The 21,932-nt window shown below is 47.3% G+C and overlaps 1 protein-coding gene and 1 pseudogene across 1 annotated transcript in view; both read right to left on the reverse strand.

Moving 5' to 3' along the window:
• Positions 1-7,300: 7,300 nt before the first annotated feature.
• Positions 7,301-8,454, reverse strand: LOC136317869 (stathmin pseudogene; annotated as a pseudogene).
• Positions 8,010-21,932, reverse strand: part of OFD1 (OFD1 centriole and centriolar satellite protein) — a 47,039-nt gene continuing 33,116 nt past the window's right edge. Inside the window, 9 exon segments of the mRNA XM_066250247.1 lie at positions 8,010-8,629; positions 8,913-8,980; positions 9,502-9,651; positions 10,918-11,002; positions 11,004-11,073; positions 14,753-14,842; positions 15,867-15,979; positions 18,114-18,240; positions 18,765-19,304. Coding sequence (XP_066106344.1) covers positions 8,587-8,629; positions 8,913-8,980; positions 9,502-9,651; positions 10,918-11,002; positions 11,004-11,073; positions 14,753-14,842; positions 15,867-15,979; positions 18,114-18,240; positions 18,765-19,304 — 1,286 coding nt within the window. The 3' untranslated portion in view covers positions 8,010-8,586.

The following is a 21,932-nucleotide window of genomic DNA, read 5'->3' on the forward strand; positions in this document are numbered from 1 at the left end:
GGATGTACTAAGAGAAATTAAATAAAATTATAGCTTCACGCAGTTGCCTTTTTACATACATAAATACTGTTTTTCTCCGTTCTCGGTATTAATGTCATTTTTAAATAGTATGCATAATCAAGATTTCACATTCATACAAAACCAAGTCTATAAGAGTGCTACATATTTCATTCTGACAAATGTTTTTTAAGTGAGAGCAACCTGAGAAAATGGTGTCACCCACTAGTCTGTATTTTACATAAGGTGCCATTAACACTAGAGTTCTCTGTAAAAAGTATATATGGAAGCAGTATACCTATGGGATTAACATACAACTTAAGTTCGGGGAAAGAAGGAAGGATCGTCCTAAGAGTCCATGTGCCATTGGCGACTTTACAAACCCGAGGTATAAAAGTCTACTGAAAGATTTATTTGGGAATACATAAATATAGGAAATGTTCTAGAACCAAAAAGCCTAGTACATAACATACGGACACAGTGGACAGTGTGGTGATGGCCAGAGGGAAGGAGGGTGGGCTAGTGGAGGTGGGCAGAGCAGGAGAGGTGGGGACAGGAAGAGGCGGAGCAGGGGCGGAGGCGCACAATGCACTGGGCAGATGCTGGGACGTTGAGCTGCACATTTGAAACCTATCTGGTTTTGCGAACTGGTGTCATCCCAATAAATTCAGTTAAAAATAAGAAGATCTAGAGCTAACAGCTACTTTCTAAAGCAACAGAGCTAAGTCTGTGAAGATTTGGTTTTATAACCTGTTTAAGCCACTTCTGGAAGCATGATGACACATTTGGATTTTCTCCATCTGACCTTTCTGAGGAAAGACCAGCCTTTGTCGCCAGTGCCATGGCATTTCTAAGGGAAGTGCTGTCCCCGGATCCCCGCCCTTCATTCCGTTCAGCGGAGAACAAATTCCGAGCCCAGTTAGCTGGCTATTTGTCACTACGTCAGACCTGCTACTGCTTAGCACTTGTGCAGTTACTTAAGTTACAAAACTCAGCTGACTAAACTGTGTGCAAGCCATGGCTAGATAAGGTCACACGCAGTCTCTCCACTATCAGTAGTAAGGTTGCCACAAAGGTAAAGACCCCCAGAGCAGAGGCCTGTCCATTCCTCTACTTATACCTTGGGAAACAAATTTTATCAGATGCAAAGAAAGTCAAAATTTTAGGGGAAGGATGTACTCATTTAAAAACCAACAAGCAAAATACTCTAAGTCAGTAATTTTCAACCTTTTTTTTCCATGGCACAAACACACTAATTACTAAGGTCAGTGCCCCTGACTAAATACAACCATTTTCATCTCATGGCACAAATAAATTAATTACTAAGGGAGAAGAGGTCAGGGCCCCTTTTTCTTTAGTAATTAGTTTATGAGTGCGTGAGAAACAAAGGTTGAAAATCACTGCCTAAGTCCATTAGAAAATGAGGATCAAAAAATCCACAATAAAAATTTTGAAAAATCCTTTTAGGGCGTTTTAATGTTATGATAGCTATAATATGATTTAAGAATCAATTAGCATCTTTTCCTAAATTATGGCATCTTCTCTAGCTAGTGCAAGGCTAATTAATGTGTTCCCAGATGTTTCTGAGAAATTCTACATTTTACTAAAGGTAACACAAAAATGAATATTTAGGATGAATAAAACTACAGAAAGTTTTGAGGAAATAAAAATACAAATAGAAACCAGGTGTGGCAAAGAACCAACTCTTCCTAAACTGCCCCACTAATCTTCCCGGCTGTTTAATATTTAAGTTATTGTACCCACCTGGGGAAGACAGGCTCACTCGGCATCGCAGAGGCCGCAGCGGGGAGGCCGCGGGGCTTACATCTCGAACTGTTTCCATAGGTGTTCATGGTGATGTGCCGTCCCAAATGCTACGTAGGAAATGACTTCGTTTTCTTTAAATGGACTCTGCCCTGACACGGAACATTAAGAACACTTAGAATTTAAGTTGACTGAAAACACAAAAACACCCAAAACAAAAACTGAAGCTATCAAACCCCAAGCTAGAAAACGAAGTGTACAGTGAGTTATTTATACAAGGGCTTTGAAATACAAGGTGGGGTTAAAAACTAAGCAATACCATAAAGCATTAAGTTATGTGAGGGTTCTAGTCCCAGATGGTGACGATAGGAGACTCCCAAACTCCCCTCTCCCATGGACACACCGAATGTGCCACTACACACGGAGTATGTTTTTGTGACAGAAACCCCGAAACTAGCTGAGCTGCTCTTGCACATGCAGCGAACAAGGTAATACTCACATGGAAACAAGGACAGTCTGCGACATGCTCTTGCTTTAAACCCCATCCCCAGCACGACACTGTACACTCAGGAGGATTCCCAACCCCACAGTTCTACCTGAAGAGTGAAGGGTTTGGACCTTAGATCTAACGCCCCAGCTTTTAAGAATCCCACCTGAGGGACAGGCCCCAAATACCTAGCTTAAGAACAACAGGGCTTTTGTCCACAGGACTAACAAAGAACTAGTTCTTATCTGGCTCTAGAGGACTCACCACGTCCTGGTCTTTCCCTGAAAAGGGTCTATTTGCATATATTAGAAGCTGCTTCCTGAGAGCCCCAGGTTCTAGTTTAGCACACATCTGGGAGTGACTACCACCCTCCCTAGAGGAGAAGCTAATGGATCACCAGTCTCTCCCAGGAAGGAGCCTATAAACACGCCTGTGTTCCAGCTGTAGCTGTCACCCCAGGGACAGACGTCTGGACTGCCTGCCTGTGACAGCCAACAGCGCTTACATTCACAAGTCCCGCAGGACTGTAGCAAACAAAGCAGCACTTCTTACCAGGCGTTAACAGTAACCTAGATGGTATCACATCCAGGCCAAGCGCACAGGGAGTAGACAAAATGCCCACCTCCCCCCAGTTCATCTCGGGACGACAGTAGTGCAGTGATGTGCGGGTGATACACTCCAAGGCCCCCAGTGCACGCCTGAAACTGTAGATCATACCAAGTCCTATATATGCTATGTTTGTTCTATGCATACATACCTATGATCAAGTTTTACTTATAAATTAGGCACAGTACGAGATTGACAACAATGACAAATAAACCAGGACAATTATAACAATAATACTGTAATAATAGTTATGCAACTGGCTCCAGGGCCGTTATCAAGTAAAACACAGGTGACCTGAACACAAGCGCTTCAATACCACGACAGTAGAGCTGGCCGCTGAGACAGCTACAAAGTGACAAATGGGCAGGTAGTGTACACAGCATGGGGACGCTGGACAAAGGACGCTACACCCCAGGCAGGATAGAGTGAGACTTCATCACGTTACTCAGAATGATGTGGAATTTAAAACTTACGAATTGTTTATTTCTAGAATTTCCATTTACTATTTTCAGACCATGATTGACATGGGTAACAACCTGCAGGAAGTGAAACATCGGATATAGAAAACTGCTGTAAGCCCTTTCCTAGCTGCTGTCCGAGAGTCTGGCTTCCAATCAAAACGCGTCTAGGTGCTGACTGAACCTCCCCATTGGGACGCTGACACAGTCAGGAATGTACAGTAGCGAAGGACCATCTCTTCAAAATTTTGTGTTGGGAAAGTTGGGTAGGCACATGCAAAAGAATAAAACTGGACCCCTATCTTATTCCATACAAGAATCAACCCCAAATGCATTAAAGACTTGAATATAAGACGTGAAACAGTAAAATTCCTAGAAAAAAAAACAACATAGGGGTAAGCGCCTTGACGTCAGACTTAGCAATGATATTTTTTGGATTTAAGACCAAATGTGAAGGCAACCAAGAAAAAATAAACTACAAAGTAAAAAGCTTCTGCACAGCAGGGAAACCACCAACGCAATAAACAACCTAGATGGAAGAAAAGTTTGCAAATTATATACCTCATAAGGGGTTAACATCCAAAATACACAGGGTAGGGCAAAATAGGTGTATAGTTGTTCATATGGAAAATAATACAATCATTAATAAATAATGAACAGTTTTTGTGTACTCACAACTATAAACCTACTTTTGCCCCACCCTGTGTAAAGAACTCAGACAACTTGCAAAAAAAGCCCCAATCCAATAAAGAATGTGCAGAACTGAGTAGACAACATACAGATGGCTAACACAGGCTCACTGGCCTAATCATGGGGAAATGCAAATCCAAACCACAACGAGGCGTCCCCTCACACCTGTCAGAATGGCGCTCATCAAAAAGACAAGAACCACAAGTGCTGGTGAGGGTGTGAGAAAAGGGAACGGGTGTGCACTATTGATAGGAATGTAAATTGGTGCAGCCCCGATGCAAAACAACATGAAGGTTTCTCAAAAAGCTTAAAATTACCATTTGATGCAGCACTCCCACTTCTGGGTATTTATTCAAAGGAAATGAAAACAGGATCTTGAAGAATTATCTGCACCCCTGTTAGCAGATAAAATGCAGTCATGTTCACAGTAGCCAAGATATAGAAACAAGCCAAGTGTCTATCAAGGGATAAATGGATTAAGACATTGCATATGTACAATGGAATATTATTCACCATGAGAAAAATGAAAAGCCTGCCATTTACAACAGCATGGATGGATCTTGAGGGCATTATGCTAAGTGAAATAAGGCGGAGAAAGACAAATACTGTGTGATCTCTATAGCTGGAGTCTTACAAAGTCGTAGAAACAGAGACTAACTAAAACGGGGGTTTGCCAGTGGCTAGGGAGCGGGGGAAAGAGGTTGGTCAAAGAGCACACACTTCCAGTTAGGAGGTGAATATTAATCTGGGAAATCCAATATTCAGCATGGTGATTATAGTTATTATATACTTGAAAGTTGCTAAGTGAGTGAATCTTAAATGTTCTCACCACAAAACAAATGTGAAGTGATGGAAGTGTTAGCTAATGCTATGGTGGTAATCATTTTGTGATATACAGTATGTCCGTAAAGTTATGGTGCACTTTTGACCGGTCACAGGAAAGCACAAAAGACGATAGAAATGTGAAGTAGCTATCCTGTATAGCCTCTACAGACTCGTCACTGAAGCCCTGGCCGGTTGGCTCAGTGGTAGAGCGTCGGCCTGGCGTGCAGAAGTCCCGGGTTCGATTCCTGGCCAGGGCACACAGGAGAAGCGCCCATCTGCTTCTCCACCCCTCCCCCTCTCCTTCCTCTCTGTCTCTCTCTTCCCCTCCTGCAGCGAGGCTCCATTGGAGCAAAGATGGCCCGGAGGTGCTGGGGATGGCTCCTTGGCCTCTGCTCCAGGTGCTAGAGTGGCTCTGGTCGCAACAGAGTGACGCCCCGGAGGGGCAGAGCATCGCCCTCTGGTGGGCGTGCCGGGTGGATCCCGGTAGGGCGCATGCAGGAGTCTGTCTCTCCCCGTTTCCAGCTTCAGAAAAATACAAAAAAAAAAACAACACAAAAAAACCCCAAAAAACAGACTCGTCACTGACTGATGGCCTACCAGAACAGGGTTTCTCCACCAAACTTCCGGTTTCCTTCAACTGCTTATCCCACCCAGTAATGTTATTCCTATGTGGTGGCACTTCGTTATAAACGTGCCGATATTCACGTCGCACTTTGGTCACGGATTCGAATTTAGCAAGCCATAGAACACACTGAACTTTTCTCTGTACCGTCCACATCTCAACCGGCATGGTCATGTGCTGCTCCGCTGTATACACGGTGTTATGTCATCATCTGTGCATGCACACATGCTGCCACATCATCCTACAGAAACTGAGAGGGTTTTCCTTTTATTTGGTGCAGATTTCACATTTCTATCATCTTTTGTTGCTTTCCTGTGACCAGTCAAAAGTGCACCATGACTTTATGGACATACTGTATAAACATATCAAATCAACACAGTGTATACCTTAAACTCACACAATGTTATATGCCAATTATATCTCAATAAAGCAGAAAAAAGTTACCTGAGATGCTGTTGAAAGATGCCAAATTCTTGGTGGAAATATGGCTCATTGTTTGATATGCTAAGTGTGACAATGGATAGTGCCTGAACAACTTATTTCTTTCGCTGACTTCCAAACGTATTCTTCAACGAAAAATTCCTTAGAAGCCTAAGGAATGATGAACATTAAAAAGCCTTCCCAGTTAGTTACGGAACTCTACGGCCAGACGAGCATCACTGGCAAAAACAATTCAGCCATTTGATTTGTAAGGGAAAATGACCTGCTCTAGGATTACTGGAAAGACAGAGTGGACACACCCTTCCTGTCCTAGGAGCTGGGTGGCCACTGGTCAGCACTACAAGTGTCAGTCCTGGGAGACCCCCAGGCCGGGCAAGCTGGGCTGCTGTGCCCCTCTGCGCAGTTCTGGCTGTGCTTTTGGTAACTATAGTGGCAGTGGCAGTAAAATGACTCCCAAGATACTCCCACAGCACGATGCTGGGCTGAGAGCTCACGTTGACAGAGATGGGGGCGGCAAGAGCAAACGGGTCTCCTCTTACCTGTGTGGAAGTTATGCTGGCGCTGCATTCGATTGCGCTCACCCTGATTGGGCTGGGCAGTTTCTAAGGTCATTCTGGAGAGGAACTCCTCGTGGGTGAGCCACTCTGGGTCCGGGGACGTCTTCCAGCGCGGCTCCAGGTCAGCCCAGGTGAGAGGCGGTTCTGGTCTTGACACCTGCGAGTCCTGGCTGCACAACCTGCTGAGTCACAGGACCTGCAGAACCTGCTGAGTCACAGGACCTTGGTCGAGTCGCTAACCTCTCTGTGCCCCGCACTTCTTAATCTTTAGAATGTGGAGTCACAGTACCTACGCTTCATGTGGCTAACATGAGCATTGCGTGAGTTAATGTCAGTGCAGGTCTAACACTGTATCTGGCACATGTTAAGAGCCCAGTAAATGTTACCTTTGTCAATTACCAGCTAAGGGTGTGTATTGATTCTCAAGACCAAGATGTGGAAAGGAAAGACCTGCAGTGATACTGTACTATTTCTGGAAAGTAGAATAGAAAAACCTATGTCTTTGTGTTGAGGGACAAATCAGAAGGACAGGGTGGGAAAGATGGCTTCCTGTGTGACAGGTGACAGGTGGCTACTGACTCTGGAGAGGAAGACACAGATGAAACTTCCAAAATGCCGAACTGGAATTTGACCAATAAGGTAAGTTTTCAAAGAAATATAACCTAACACAAAAAAGAAAAAACACATAGCTCATTCTAGTGTAAAGGCCTAAGAATGTGAAATTCTGAAAAGGTGTCACCTGGCTAGATTACTTTCGGTTTAGACCAAGTAAAACTATGAAAAGAAACCCACACTGGATTCCATAAACAATTTTTATTGAGAATACTATCTTATTACAGAGAAGTCGCAGGCCTATCAGGACAGAATTGGGACTGAAATGTGAACAGATAGTCAGCATCTAACAACCTGAAAGCCACTACAGACTCCTCACAAACGTTTCTACAGACCCAGTACACAGGTCACTGGAGAAAGAATACAAGAAAAACAGCTACATTACAAAGCCTTCAACACTAGAAAAAAAGTAAAACACTTCAGTTTCTCTTCTCCCCTTACCCCCTAAAACACCACCATACAGGCTACATCTACCTGTGGTCCCACATCAGCTTCTAGAATAATTGTCGGGAGGGCACAAATGACACTGGCCAGGACAGTCTTGGGGTAATTAGGAAGGGGAGGGGGGAGTCCTCAGAAGAAACTGATCAGCCTGTTTCATGGGCAGGATCTCGGGACTCTGTTCTTCCGCACTTCTCCGATGTGCTTGTCCTCGTCTCACAAGCGCTCCAGTGTGGCAGCCCTTTGTGTCTCTCGGCTCTCCCTGTTGGCTTCCACTTTGTGGGTCAGTTTCTCTTCCGCCATTTCACTGCAGTTGTCCTCTACTGCTTTCTGAAGCACCTCTTTCTTGTGCTTTTCTTTCTCAGCGAGCTGCTTCAAGACCTCTCAGCTTCATGGGACTTGCATCTTTCTTCTGAAGCTTCTAACTTCTCTGAATGTCCTCCAGGGAAACCTCTTTCTTCTTCGGAGGGCAAAGGGGGAAATCTGGGACAAATTCTTTTGAGCGAGGACTGAAAATCAGCTCAAAAGTCTGGCCTGAGGCACACTTCTCCAGGTCTCTCACCTGGATATCAGAAGCCAGGCCGAACACCAGACAAGAGCCTGGCAGTACATTCTACGCCAGGGGTCCCCAAACTTTTTACACAGGGGGCCAGTTCACTGTCCCTCAGACCGTTGGAGGGCCGGACTATAAAAAAAAACCTATAAAAAAATCCCTATGCACACTGCACATATCTTATTTTAAAGTAAAAAAAACAAAACGGAAACAAATACAATATTTAAAATAAAGAACAAGTAAATTTAAATCAACAAACTGACCAGTATTTCAATGGGAACTATGGGCCCGCTTTTGGCTAATGAGATGGTCAATGTGCTCCTCTCACTGACCACCAATGAAAGAGGTGCCCCTTCCGGAAGTGCAGCAGGGGCCGGATGAATGGCCTCAGGGGGCCGCATGTGGCCCGCGGGCCGTAGTTTGGGGACGCCTGTAGTTCACCGGAAGGAAAGCCTTGCTCCGCCGAGCAGCTGGCCACACTTCACAGGCCTCTCATTGTGTTATACGAGGAAGAAGCAGGGCAGCACATGTGCTTACCAAGCATCATCTGGTTCTTCAAGAGAAAAGCCACTGAAACTAAATTAGGGAAAGAAACATTTAAATTTTTTGTTAAATTCTTTTCCAGTTTATTTGGGGACCTTTATAACGTTCTCATTCCTTCCCTGTGGGGTGTCTGCCCTCACTTAACAGTTTTTATCAGTAGGAACACCATAACTTAACAATGCAACAGATCTGTTTTGGAGTCAGTAATTTTGATTAATTCAATAATGTCTTACTCCAACTTCTGAAAGTTTCCCTTGGCCAACAAACCCAGCAACATAATAGTGTGCATAAGAACACAATGTATCGTTTATTATACCTTTCGTCCTCGTCACTAGATGGCAGTGTGTCCACTTCTGAATCTTCTCTGACAAGGTTTGTTGAGCTCTGGTACAGAGGGGAAAAGAATTATTTTCAAATCAGATATGTATTAATTTTATTAAGCACTTTGCTTTCTCTAAGAACCTTTGAAATATACATATCATTTGAGTCCAAGAGAAGAGGTGCTATTTAAACATGAAATTTAGCAAGCCTATCAACTACCTAGCACGTGTTCTCAATACCCACAGTATTTCAGACTTCTATAATGTATTACTGTCTTAGCACCAATGCACTCATTGTCACAATTTTCATTATATTTCATACCTGTTCTGAAAATAATGAGACATCTCAACCTTTATAAACTTCAACAAATAAAAATCTGTTTAATTTTTTACCCAAGCAAATGTGAAAAAATAAAATTTGTCAAGGGTGTAATGTATTTCAAATTCGAGGCTCCACTTGAAGTCTGGATTTCCTCTGCGTTAACCTTTCTGTCTCCAGTGGAGAAGGCAGACTCGCGTCCCAAGGCGCTGTAACAAACCACAGAAGCCCCCGTGGCCCCAGACCGCCATCCACAGCGTCCGCACCTGATCTGTCTTCTGCTCTCGGCCCTCCTGGATGATTTTCATGTACTTCTCCAAAGGACTTTCACCACAAACAGATTCGTCTTTCATTTCTTGAACACTCATTTCTAATTTCCTCTCTAGTTCAATCTTCAATGACTCTTCACTCATCTGCTGTGAAACACATGGTCACCAAACAGGAAACAGACAAATACAGTTTAAAAGCGCACAGTAATATAACTTTAATCCTTTAAGTGAAATCTGCATGCCAGAAAATGGATTTCCTTTTCTTTTTCACTGAAGTCATGCTACCATCAAAGGCGGACATATGCGTGTCTTCTCAATGTGTAAAGGGATTAATTTGTGTCCTGTGCATTACACCAAATCAACCAGGAGCCGAAGGAACATTCATATGGAAGACTAATTTATGTAAGATTCAGCAGGCATGTGCAGTGGCCAGCGTCATCCATTTGTCTGGGACAGAATCAGGACATAGACGGCCAAAGAGAATCAGGCAGGTGGGGGGCAGGGAAGCCTGAGGAAGCCACCATGCACTGGCAGTCACCTCCCGGGGTTCCTCTGGTCCCAGCTGGCTGACGTGTGAACCCTATTTACTAAGGGGGGCCTATAGCGAAGCACAGTCCACCTCCTTAACGGGTGTGTTTTCAGGACCCGGTGGAAATGCGCGTACAGGCTTGCAGAAGCTCCTCTGCCGAGTCCTGGGGTGTGTGTGCGCAGCCCCTCGCAGCGTGCTTAAGCAAAGGAGAGGCTCAGGAAGCCTACGGCAGGCATTTAAGTAACCTGCTGCTCAGATACTGGGACACTCAGGGGACTCACCTCCCTGAGAGTAAGGTACTGACTGAGGGTGGACCATGCAGAGGCTAGCATAAGAAATTCAGCTACACCTACAATGATTACCCTCTCTCGATCCTGCTCTGACTCTGGGACACTCTGGGGACTCACCTCCCTGAGAGTAAGGTACTGACTGAGGGTGGACCATGCAGAGGCTAGCACGGGGAATTCACTACATCTACAATGATTACCCTCTCTCTCTTTTTTTTTTTTTTTTTTGGTATTTTTATGAAGCTGGAAATGGGGAGGCAGTCAGACAGACTCCCGCATGCGCCCGACTGGGATCCACCCGGCACGCCCACCAGGGGGCAATGCTCTGCCCACCAGGGGGCGATGCTCTGTTGCGACCAGAGCCACTCTAGCGCCTGAGGCAGAGGCCATAGAGCCATCCCCAGCACCCGGGCCATCTTTGCTCCAATGGAGCCTTGGCTGCGGGCAGAGAAGAGAGAGACAGAGAGGAGGGAGAGGGGGAAAGATGGAGAAGCAGATGTCACTTCTCCTGTGTGCCCTGGCCGGGAATCGAACCCAGGACTTCTGCACGCCAGGCTGACGCTCTACCGCTGAGCCAACCGGCCAGGGCCTGATTACCCTCTCTTGATCCCGCTTTTCTAGTTCTCTCTGTTCCCTTTCTAAAGCTTCTTGTTCACTCTGCCTTCTCTTTTTCTTCTTCTGGCAGCCTCCACATTTTTTCTTCTTCACTCTTGTCATCGTCAGTCTCTTCTCTGATTCGCTTATGATCTACACCTGAAGAGGCAGAAAATAAAGAGCAGCTTCCAGCATCAGTTTTTCAAACACACGCAGTGCTGGTTCCCAGGGGCCCTGGGGGGGTGCAGAGAGATGCTCGTGCTTAGCTGGCTGTGGCCTGCTGGTCCATGTTCACGGTCCCCCAGCCGCCAGCACCCCTCATAGCACGCAACCCCTTTACTCCACTGAGATGCACACAGGTCACCCTCCCCATGGACACCTTCAACGGTCCTCCCCTCCGCAGCACACTTTCTCCTCTTCTTCACCGCCTGCTCCCTCCTTCATCCTTCCCAAGCCCTGCATTTCTACCTCTACAGTTGGTTGGTTATAACCCCTCCACGACCTTAGGGTTCTGACCAAACCGTCAGTCCCTATTTACTGCCGCAGCCCTTTTAGAACTCTTCTGGTGACCTCCACAAAGGCGCCTGAGCCTCTGCTGCCCAGAATGGTGTAAAACCAGCCTGTACGCCAACGGCCCCCAGCCAGCTCGCCATCATTCCCCACTTCCTCCAGGCTGGTCCCTTCCTGGGCTCAGCTACAGCCTCTGTCCTGATTACGCCCACGTCTTTTCCTGGAGTCCTGATCTCTCTCCTAGCCTCACCGCATGTTTCTGATGGGTTTCCTGCCAGCGACACATGGAAGCCCTAGAACACCAGCTTCATACCTGAAGTTATCACTCCTGTGCCTTTACTTATGCTCTTTCTACACTACGGTCACTAGGCCACCTGGGCGTACAGGTGCTAACGCCGCCTCCTGCTGCAATCTGAGTCCGTATCACTGTTTACCCGGACAGCTGAAACAACCTAGTCCATGTAGTCCCTGACAGCACGGTCCCTGCATTCCAGCAACCCAGCCTCACCACAGCGCTCCCCTCCTCCTCTCTGAGACCTGCATCGGGGGCTGCTGCCTCTGCTCTGCACAGTCCACACCCACGGCACTCTAGAAGCTGACATCTGCCTTCTTCTTTCTGGAGTATCTTACTTACCTGGAGTACCACTTCCTTTTGCATTTGGACTAGCGGTGGACGCCCTGCTGCCTGAGCACAGCTGGACCAGTGGCAGGCTACCTGCTCCCTGAGCACAGCTGGACTAGAAGCAGATGCCCTGCTCCCTGAGCACAGCTGGACTAGAGGCAGATGCCCTTCTACCCGAGCACAGCTGGACTAGCGGCGGATACCCTGCTCCCTGAGCACAGCTGGACTAGCGGCAGGCTACCTGCTCCCTGAGCACAGCTGGACTAGAAGCAGACGCCCTGCTCCCTGAGCACAGCTGGACTAGAGGCAGATGCCCTTCTACCCGAGCACAGCTGGACTAGCGGCGGATGCCCTGCTCCCTGAGCACAGCTGGACTAGCGGCAGGCTACCTGCTCCCTGAGCACAGCTGGACTAGAGGCAGATGCCCTTCTACCCGAGCACAGCTGGACTAGTGGCAGACGCCCTGCTCCCTGAGCACAGCTGGACTAGAGGCAGATGCCCTGGTACCTGAGCACAGCTGGACTAGAGGCAGATGCCCTGGTACCTGAGCACAGCTGGACTAGAGGCAGACGCCCTGCTGCCTGAGCACAGCTGGACTTCCCCTGCTTGGGCTTCCACTTTCACTCTCTCACTGGCCGGACACACCCCCTTCTCCCACCTCTCCCACAAAACCCTACCTCACACACCTCATCTTGACCATGCCTTTGATGGCATCCTTTTCTCTTGTTTGATTTAATGCAGCGGTTCTCAACCTGTGGGTCGTGACCCTGTAGGGGTCGAACAACCAAAACACAGGGGTCGCCTAAAGCAATGAGAATACATTCCGAATCATAACTGTAGCAAAATTACAGTTATGAAGTAGCCACCAAAATTATTTTTTGGTTTGGGGTCACCGCAACATGAGGAACTGTATTGCGGGGTCACGGCATTAGAAAGGTTGAGAACCACTGATTTAATGCCATGTTTTGTACAGTAACACGCTGTGCAGGCTCGTAGCCGAGGAGCAAGGGGTACCACACGGCCTGGGTGTGCAGCAGGCTGCACCGTCTAGGTTTATGTAAGTGCCTCTATGACGGTCACACTTTGACGAGTCGCCGAAGCACACACTTCTCTGAATGCATCCCCGCTGTCAGGCGGCACATGCCTGCACTTCGTAGCTGCACAGCGACATACAGAAGCCTCTTGAGGTGTAAGAGCAAAGAAAAGTGTTTCTCCTGGGCACCTCAAATACCAAGTTTCGGCCTCTCCCATCTCCCTTTGTACCCAGACAAGGAGGGGAAATGACGACTATAAGAGAGTATTTCAATGATCAAAGTGTGACCACTTACTTAATAATAAATTTAAAAGCCACTATAATTCCCATTACATCTCAGTGGTAGAAGACCTGTCTAAGTCTGTTTCCCTTATTCTGTTACATTATTTTTATTCCCTATTCACCCAGGTCTGTGCCACACAGCTGCCAGCATACCACTTCTGGGTGGCCAGCAGCCCTACTCGGTACCTATCCCATCAGAGGCCCTCGATGACTGCTGCTGACTCTCGGAATTGCCCACAGAAGCCCCGTGAAGCCAGGACTTGGGCTGGCTCCCTGCTGTGTGCCCGGCTCCCAGCACAGCGCCAGCACAGCAAAGGTTCCTCAGCACGTCTCACGGAACGAGTGCTGTCCACGAGGATTTACTCTAAATCAGCAACTACAACCCGTTCAAAGTCTCCTGCTTCTTTCAGTAATTCCTCATATTCCTGAGCATGCTGACTTAAACCAAGAAACTACTTACAAGAGGCTTTGCCTACGCGGGATTTGGGGGATGACAGGGCTGCCCAAACACTGGGAAAACAACAGCTTGACTTGAGCAATTTCTAGTTCGAGGCTTAAACTCTGTTTCAAGGAGCGAAGGACCTGGTGGGAACGAGGCTCTCATCTCCCCTACAGCTTTCCTCCCGGCCCAGCCCCGCTGGTGAGGGCAGTGGGTAATATGGAGCAGAGACGAGGAAAGAGGAAGTGGACCAGACCAGTCTGATGGCCAGTTTCCCTCCAGTCTCACCAGCTTTGCAATAACGGAAACGCAAAGCTGTTTCTGTCCTCATTTCTAAAGACGTAATGAAGCAAAGGGACAGAAACAGATACTGCTCTGCCCAGTGGCTCAGTGGGCGGGAGCATCGTCCAGCACACCGAGGGTGCAAGTTTCATCTTGTGGCAGGGCACATTCAAGAACCAACCAACGAGTGCATAAATACGTGGAATAACAAATCAGTGTTTCTCTCTCTCTCTTCCTCTATAAAAAAAGCAATAAAATTTTAAAAAATGTATAAACTACTATTGTAGATGTACAGTGTATACGGGTACTTACCATTGTTTGAATTTTACACTATGACTTCCCAAGACAGAACTGTCTTTGCAGAAGTTCTTAAGCAAAAAAGTAACTGCTCTGTTAGACTGTGGACAAGTAAAGAAAAAAATATGAAAAGCCACTGGCCCAAGAAGACTCAATGAGAAGACCTTCTTCACAGTTTCCTCCTCGGCACTGTCTTTACATATTCGAGTCGGGAGTTACTTCAGAAATGTCATTAGCACTGGTAATACCCCAACCCTGACGCTTGAATCATTTACGCTTTCAGAAGGTCCTCCAACATACATGAAATAATGTAATACAGGGTGGAGCCACGATCAGTGTGCACTCATGCCACCTGTTAGTTAAGGAAACTTACTTGGGGAGGGAGCAGCAGCATCCAGGCGAGGCGAATTGCCAGCAGGATGGAGGCCATCCACTTGGAACTGCTTTGGCATGTCCCCTGAATCTACATGAGGTACAGACAAGGGTCCCATGAGTCCTGAACAGCAGCAGCAAGAGAATGCGGTGCAGCGTGGGGGTAACTCATCACAGAGCACAGAAGTGCCAGCCTGAGCAACCAGGCCAGGCCTTGCCTTAGGAACTCATTCTAAGGCATGTTCAGCAGAACCAGGTGCCAATGTTCTCACTTCTCAAAGTGTTCGTCAATTTTGAAGAATTAGATTTGTTTCCAAATCAGGTTCATGACGCAACAGGAAAGTGACAGAAGAATTCACCTGGCTTGCTGATAATCACTTGAACTCCATTTAAATAGCAATGAGTTAACAAAGTTGTTCAAGTCAGTTGCAAAGAATTTGAAAATTTTACTAAGCCCTGACATTTAACTGTTCCAAATATACTTTGCAACTTGGCAATGAAGCCGAAAGGCAGAACGACATGTTATACACAAGTATAAAGACTTCCCACGCTGGAAGGAACCTGAGCGGACTGCTTTACATCCCCTTTCACACTTAAGCAGCCGGCGCCCAGGGAGCAGTCTAAGGCAGACTGCTGGCCGAGCCGGCCACCAGTCTGACAGGGAAGCCAACATATCCACCTCCGAGCTTTCACTGAGAATGGGCTTTCTAAACCCGAGGCTCCCGACAGAATCTGCACAACTTAAAGAAAATAACTTAGCATCTTAGCATCTTCATATTCCATAAAAATAGGGGGAAAAGTTTAAAAATCTTATTTTAAATAAAACATTTTAAATCTTAGGCCATCCCAAACTTGGTAAATTAAGAGTTCACTTGTGGGTTTAACTCTAACTTAGAAATTATTGGTTATCCTAAAATGTTTTTAAAATGGAACTCAAATGTACCCCTGAAAATCTTTGTGATATAAAAACAAAGCAATATATCTATATTTATGGTTTTATCACAAAATATAAATGTCGTAATTTGTAACTGTTTGATTTTTATAACAATCGATATGTCTCATCAAAGCTAAGTTTTCTACATTTTCAACTTATAAAAACCAGTACAGGTACTTACATTTGAACTTACATCCAAAAGATGATCCAAACTCCTCATTATTCTTAAGAGATAGCTTATCTGGACTTGGAACTTCATTTCTGTCCTGAAGTTCAGTTTCTCTCTGATAAAGACTGGGTGGGAAGAATAAAGTTCATGAGTGTGAAGCTGTAATAACACAAAAACCAAGAGCACGCAATGATGAAAAGCATGTTGTGACTTGAGAAAACCCTTTAGAAAATGAACTGTGCTCACTGAGAATAAGGGCCACACAGCACTGGGCACTCTCTGTGCACCGGGCAGCATTCTAAGCAATTAAGCCATTAGCTCAGGGCCTCCTCAGAACCACCGTACACTGTGAGGCAGGGTGCTACCACTGTTAACACAGAATAATATTACACTCTCAGTGCTGTTTATTTTACCAAGTACCACAAACATTTTTGAAAAACGCAAATTCTGGACACAGTGAGTACAAGTCAGAAATAATGCATGCAATACTACAAGCCCATGTGGATCAAGGTGCCCTAACTCACCGTGTGCTGTCCCATCTCTCCTCTTGGCTTTATCACAAGAGTGAGCAACATAAAAATATACATGGACACTGCATGCACTAGGACCATGGCAGGCACACGTGGCAGCTTCCACTCTGTACAGTAAGACTGAATGCAAACAGAAGTCCAACGTGGAGCCCAGCTGAAAATTCATCGTCTCCCACCTTAAGGATCAGGCACAGGAAGGAATACCAGCTGTGACTTGAATCCCAGCCTGGGAGGCCCACCGCCAAGCTTCTAAGTCCGTCCACTCCACCCTGCTGCAGCAGTCAGACCCTGCAACCCACTACCACTTCGGAATCTCTTTCAATAGACCAGTTCGAGTCTTGTTTGCTGAAATATTTTTATTTTATTTATTTGTTTGTTTATTTTTGACAGAGCCAGAGGGACAGATAGGGACAGACAGGAAGGGAGAGAGATGAGAAGCATCAATTCTTCGTTGCGGCACCTTATTCACTGATTACTTTCTTATATGTGCCTTGACTGCAGGGCTCCAGCAGAGCGAGTGACCCCTGCTCAAGCCAGCGACCATGGGGTCGTGTCTATGACCCTGCACACAAGCTGGTGAACCTGCGCTCAAGGCGGGTGAGCCCACGCTCAAGCCAGCGACCATGGGGTCGTGTCTATGACCCTGCACACAAGCTGGTGAGCCTGCACTCAAGGTGGGTGAGCCCACGCTCAAGCCAGCGACCATGGGGTCGTGTCTGTGACCCTGCACACAAGCTGGTGAGCCTGTGCTCAAGGCAGATGAGCCCACGTTCAAGCCAGCGACCATGGGGTCATGTCTATGACCCTGCACACAAGCTGGTGAGCCTGTGCTCAAGGCAGATGAGCCCACGTTCAAGCCAGCGACCATGGGGTCGTGTCTATGACCCTGCACACAAGCTGGTGAGCCTGCACTCAAGGTGGGTGAGCCCACGCTCAAGCCAGTGACCATGGGGTCGTGTCTATGACCCTGCACACAAGCTGGTGAGCCTGTGCTCAAGGCAGATGAGCCCACGTTCAAGCCAGCGACCATGGGGTCATGTCTATGACCCTGCACACAAGCTGGAGAGCCTGCACTCAAGGCGGGTGAGCCCACGCTCAAGCCAGCGACCATGGGGTCGTGTCTATGACCCTGCACACAAGCTGGTGAGCCTGCACTCAAGGCGGTGAGCCCACGCTCAAGCCAGCGACCATGGGGTCGTGTCTATGACCCTGCACACAAGCTGGAGAGCCTGCGCTCAAGGCGGGTGAGCCCACGCTCAAGCCAGCGCCCTCGGCGTTTTGAAGCTGGTTCCTCTGCATCCCGGTCTGATGCTCTATCCACTGTGCCAATGCCTGGTCAGGCTGCCAAAACATTATTAAAATAACTTTCTAAAGATGTGTGAAACTATTTCAAGTTTAAAAATAAACTCAATTTCCTTTCACAGATTTTGAATACTGCTTTTTTATCTTTATTCACTGTGTCTCTTCATGGCACTATGACGATGCTTATTGATACCATAGTGCGTATTCTATACATCAGGTTTAGTAAACAAGAAAAAATCGCTTATGTGCTAAAGGGAATTTTTCCCCCAGGTAATTCTCAAAGATCACACGGCACCTTACAATCTGACTGAAAATTCTATGCAGCCTTGTGGTCTTGAGTATCACCTTAAAAAACTAAACACGTCAAGGCTAAGACCTTATGCAGTGAACCAGACTTGACTGAGGCCAACCCGAACACAGGACTTACCCAGCCTTCTGCTCCAGAGGGCTGCGGAGCAAAGGGTTGGAAAGGCTGTGTCTAGACTCAGCAGGTGAAGGCTGGAGCATCCTCTCAGGGCCAGGACTGGGGGCAGCAACGTGGGATCGGCCCAGACCTAAGGGGAAGAAGAAATCAGGGCAAGAATAGTACACATTACATGGAGAAAAAAAGTAACGAGGTTTCTAAGGAATTCTATTATTAATAGTTTGAAAAGAAATTCTATTATCCTTGCAAACAGCTGAGTAGGATGTATCAATGACACACAGCATTAACAATTCAAGCACCTAAATGAAACTGCAGTGATTACAATAAAATGTGTAAAACTAATCAGCAGGAAAGGAGAAGCCACCGACTGCCACCCTCTGAGCACCTCTGCATGCCAAGAGAGTGCTGGAACTTGCCACTCTGTCCACTGCCTCCCCCACCAGCCCTGGGCCATACGGGAGACAGACGCTGCTGGTAAGCAGGCCACCACAGGTGCAGGGAGGACACACTGCTCAGGCTAGAGACTGCCCGGGCTGAGCTGAGCACGCGCTCTCCGCCGCTTCCTTCCGTCCAGGGCTCGCTGTCATTCAGCTAAGGGTCCACCGAGACCACCCAAGTCCAGAGCATCCCGCAATCCTTTGTGCTGAAGCTTACCTTCCAGATGCATCGCAGCATCAAGGCTCCGTGTAGCTTTCTCAAGGGGCGTGGAGATTAGGCGCCTGCCCGGGCCTCTGCGCAGCTGGCAGGCCGTGCTGCCCGCCCATGTGCTCCTCTCCAGAGGCCACCTGGGCGCAGCTCTTTTCTCCGCAGAAATACATCTTTTCGAGGAGCCTGAAGAGATGCTCTTGCGGGTCCCCTGCCCGTGCGGGGGCGGGGGGCTGCCGGATGCTGGTGGGCTTCTGGCGGAGGGGCACTGACTAACTCTTTGACAGTAATCCTGAAAAACTTTCTCTAAGGTTTTGGCTTCCTGCTCGAGCGCCTTCATTTTTGCCTTGGTGTTGGCTACAAACTCAAGTTTGGAATTACTATCTGTGCTGGCGTTTGGGTAACTAGTGATCTTTGGTGTAACTGTGCGTGCCATCAGCTTTTCCTGTTTGAGAGGATTTCCTGTTATTTCACTGCTGGCAGACAAGAATTCACTGGCAGAAAGACGGAGAGGCTGCTTCAGATTGCAGGACACTTCATTCTCAAGAGCTGTGGGTTACAGAGATAATGTCACACATGAGCAGAGAGTAAAATTCAAATATGCTTGAGAGTTTTTTTGAAAAATGAAAGATTATAATACGAACAAATATGCACATTAAACAATGTCTGAAGTCGTGGTAATGCTAACAATTACTAGCATTTACTGAAAGTTTTTATATACCAGCTACAGCTTCATAGGCCTTTTTTTTTTAAGTGAGAGAAAGAAAGGCAGAGAGACAGACTCCCGCATGAGTCCCAACTGGGATCCACCTGGCAAGCCCCCTACTGGCCGTTGCTCTACCCATCTGGAGCTGCTGCTCCGTTGCTCAGCAACTGAGCTATTTTAGTACCTGAGGCGAGGCCATGGAGTCATCCACAGCACCCATGGCCAACTTTGCTTAAACCATTTGAGCCATAGCTGGAGGAGGGGAAGTGAGAGAGAGAGACAGGAGGAAGGAAGGGGTGGAGAAGCAGATGGGCGCTTCTCCTGTGTGCCCTGACTGGGAATCAAACCCAGGACTTCCACACGCTGGGCCAACCGGCCAGGGCTAGCCTTCTCTTTTAATATATATTATTTCACAATCCATAATACACATTCTTGAAATCCAAAAAGCTCTGAGAGCTGAAAATTTATTCATAATTTATTTGCTCACATAGCCTAACTGTACCTAAACCCATTTGTTTGATAAATTTTACCCAAACTGATGCAAACTCGTTCATAATCTTTATTTATTCTACCCAGCATGGATATTCATACATTTGACTGCAAACATGTTTCATTTGAGGATGCTTCCCCTTCCCTAGAAATCCCCGAGCTGAGACAAAATCACTGTAGGGTCCAAGTTTCAGATAAGGGAATGAGGATCTGCAGTCACAATGCTGTGGGCTAAGAACTCACTCCTCCCTTCTTACAGACAGGAGGCTGAGGCCGGGTCCCACAGGTAGCAAGGTGTACACACACTGGGACTTCCGAGCACAAAGCCAGTATATGTGGCCACTACTTTCCCGCAGTGCCTCCAGGACAGTGCGTGTGTTTGAAAGGACTCCATCCTCAAACTGTTTTTCATGATTCAAGATCACTGATTTCAGCTGTGGACAGTTTGGCAAATGGAATTGTTGAGAGAAAATAAGGAATAGGAAAGCACAGAAATGAGCAAAGAAATATGATGAAAATAAGAGACTGGCATCAAAGGAATCACAGCAGGAGAGATACCCCTGGTCTCTCCCCTTAAAGCTACAGCAACTTGGAAAGCTGTACTTCCACAAAGAGTCCCGGCTGAATGCACAAACACACCCGAGACCTGTGCATTGAGAGACCTGAAGGTGGGCAAGTGGGAGCAAACTGGGGAAGCAGGGACAGAAATGCTCAGCTGAGCCACAGTCACAGCCCTCCAACTGGGAACGCACGGCAGGACTCGGCCCGAAGAGGGGACATTCGGGTTATGGCTGACACGACCTTCAGCTGCAAGGAGCAAAGAAGTTTGTGGGCATTCCTGCAGCAGTGGTCAGTACGAGCTGCAGCTGAGTCCCAAGACCTCGCCAAGGACACAGCACAGAGGTGTGACCTCAACTGTCCGGCTGTCGGCATTCAAGATAGAGAAAGCCATGGAGACTAGCTGCCCCTAACCTCCCAAAGCTCACCTCCCTTTGCCCGGGAGGCAAGGCTGTGGAGCACATTGTCTGCAAACCTGAGAACGGGTGCTATAGAATCATTTTTTCCCTGAGCAAAGGGCCCATTCTGTAAATGGTCCCAGGATCACGGCACAGCGGGGAATCTGTGGAGGTCTGAGGTCTCCATTTCTGGGAGGGCAAAGAAACTTAAGATGGCAGCCAGGTTGCCAAGTTGCCCTAGCCCACCCTCCCCCACGCATTGCAGATATACTGATGGCAGCATCTGGCTGCAGCAGAAAGCGCTGGGGTTTCACGGATTTGGAGCCCCAAGCCCAGCCCATTCTCTTGTGGGGTGGTCCCCTGGGACTAGGGCAAGAGGACCACAAGGGGAGGTAACCACTACCCTTGGAAATCTGAAAAGCTAGAAAAGGGAAAGAGCTAAAACATCTTGTGAGTCAGTGCCACCTACTAGAACAGAAAGATTTCTTTGTGTCAAACATACTAAGAGAAGCACCACTCATACAGATGCCTAGGCCCATGATGGCGAACCTTTTTATAAAAACCGCCCAATTTTGCAGTGCTGCTCAACCTGGTCCTTCCCGCCCACTAGTGGGCATTCCATGCTTCATGAGTTAGTGGAGCAACCAAACGGCACCGTGATTGGCCCACCGTGAAAGCCGGAACCATTCTGAGCATCTGATGTCGCAGGCCCATCTCATTCCATCTTCTTCACCAGGGCGTGGTAGGTCTCGTGCCCCATTATCAACGAGGACACTGAGGTCCGAGGAAGTTCAGTGTGCCCAAGGTCCATCAACTAACATCCAATTCAGGGTGCAAAAGCAAAAATATATATAATCTATCTGATTCATGATGATATGACACAAGCCCCCGGCTTGCCCCGTATGTTTACTCATCTCTCAAGGCATAGGTAAAAGCACTGGAGAGCCAGACTGATCTTACTATTGGGGTGACAAATATAAAAAAGTTCTTAGGCCCACGATGAATTTAGGGACTGGTGTCACCACT

Source organism: Saccopteryx bilineata, chromosome X (assembly GCF_036850765.1).
Source record: "Saccopteryx bilineata isolate mSacBil1 chromosome X, mSacBil1_pri_phased_curated, whole genome shotgun sequence".
NCBI lineage: Eukaryota > Metazoa > Chordata > Mammalia > Chiroptera > Emballonuridae > Saccopteryx > Saccopteryx bilineata.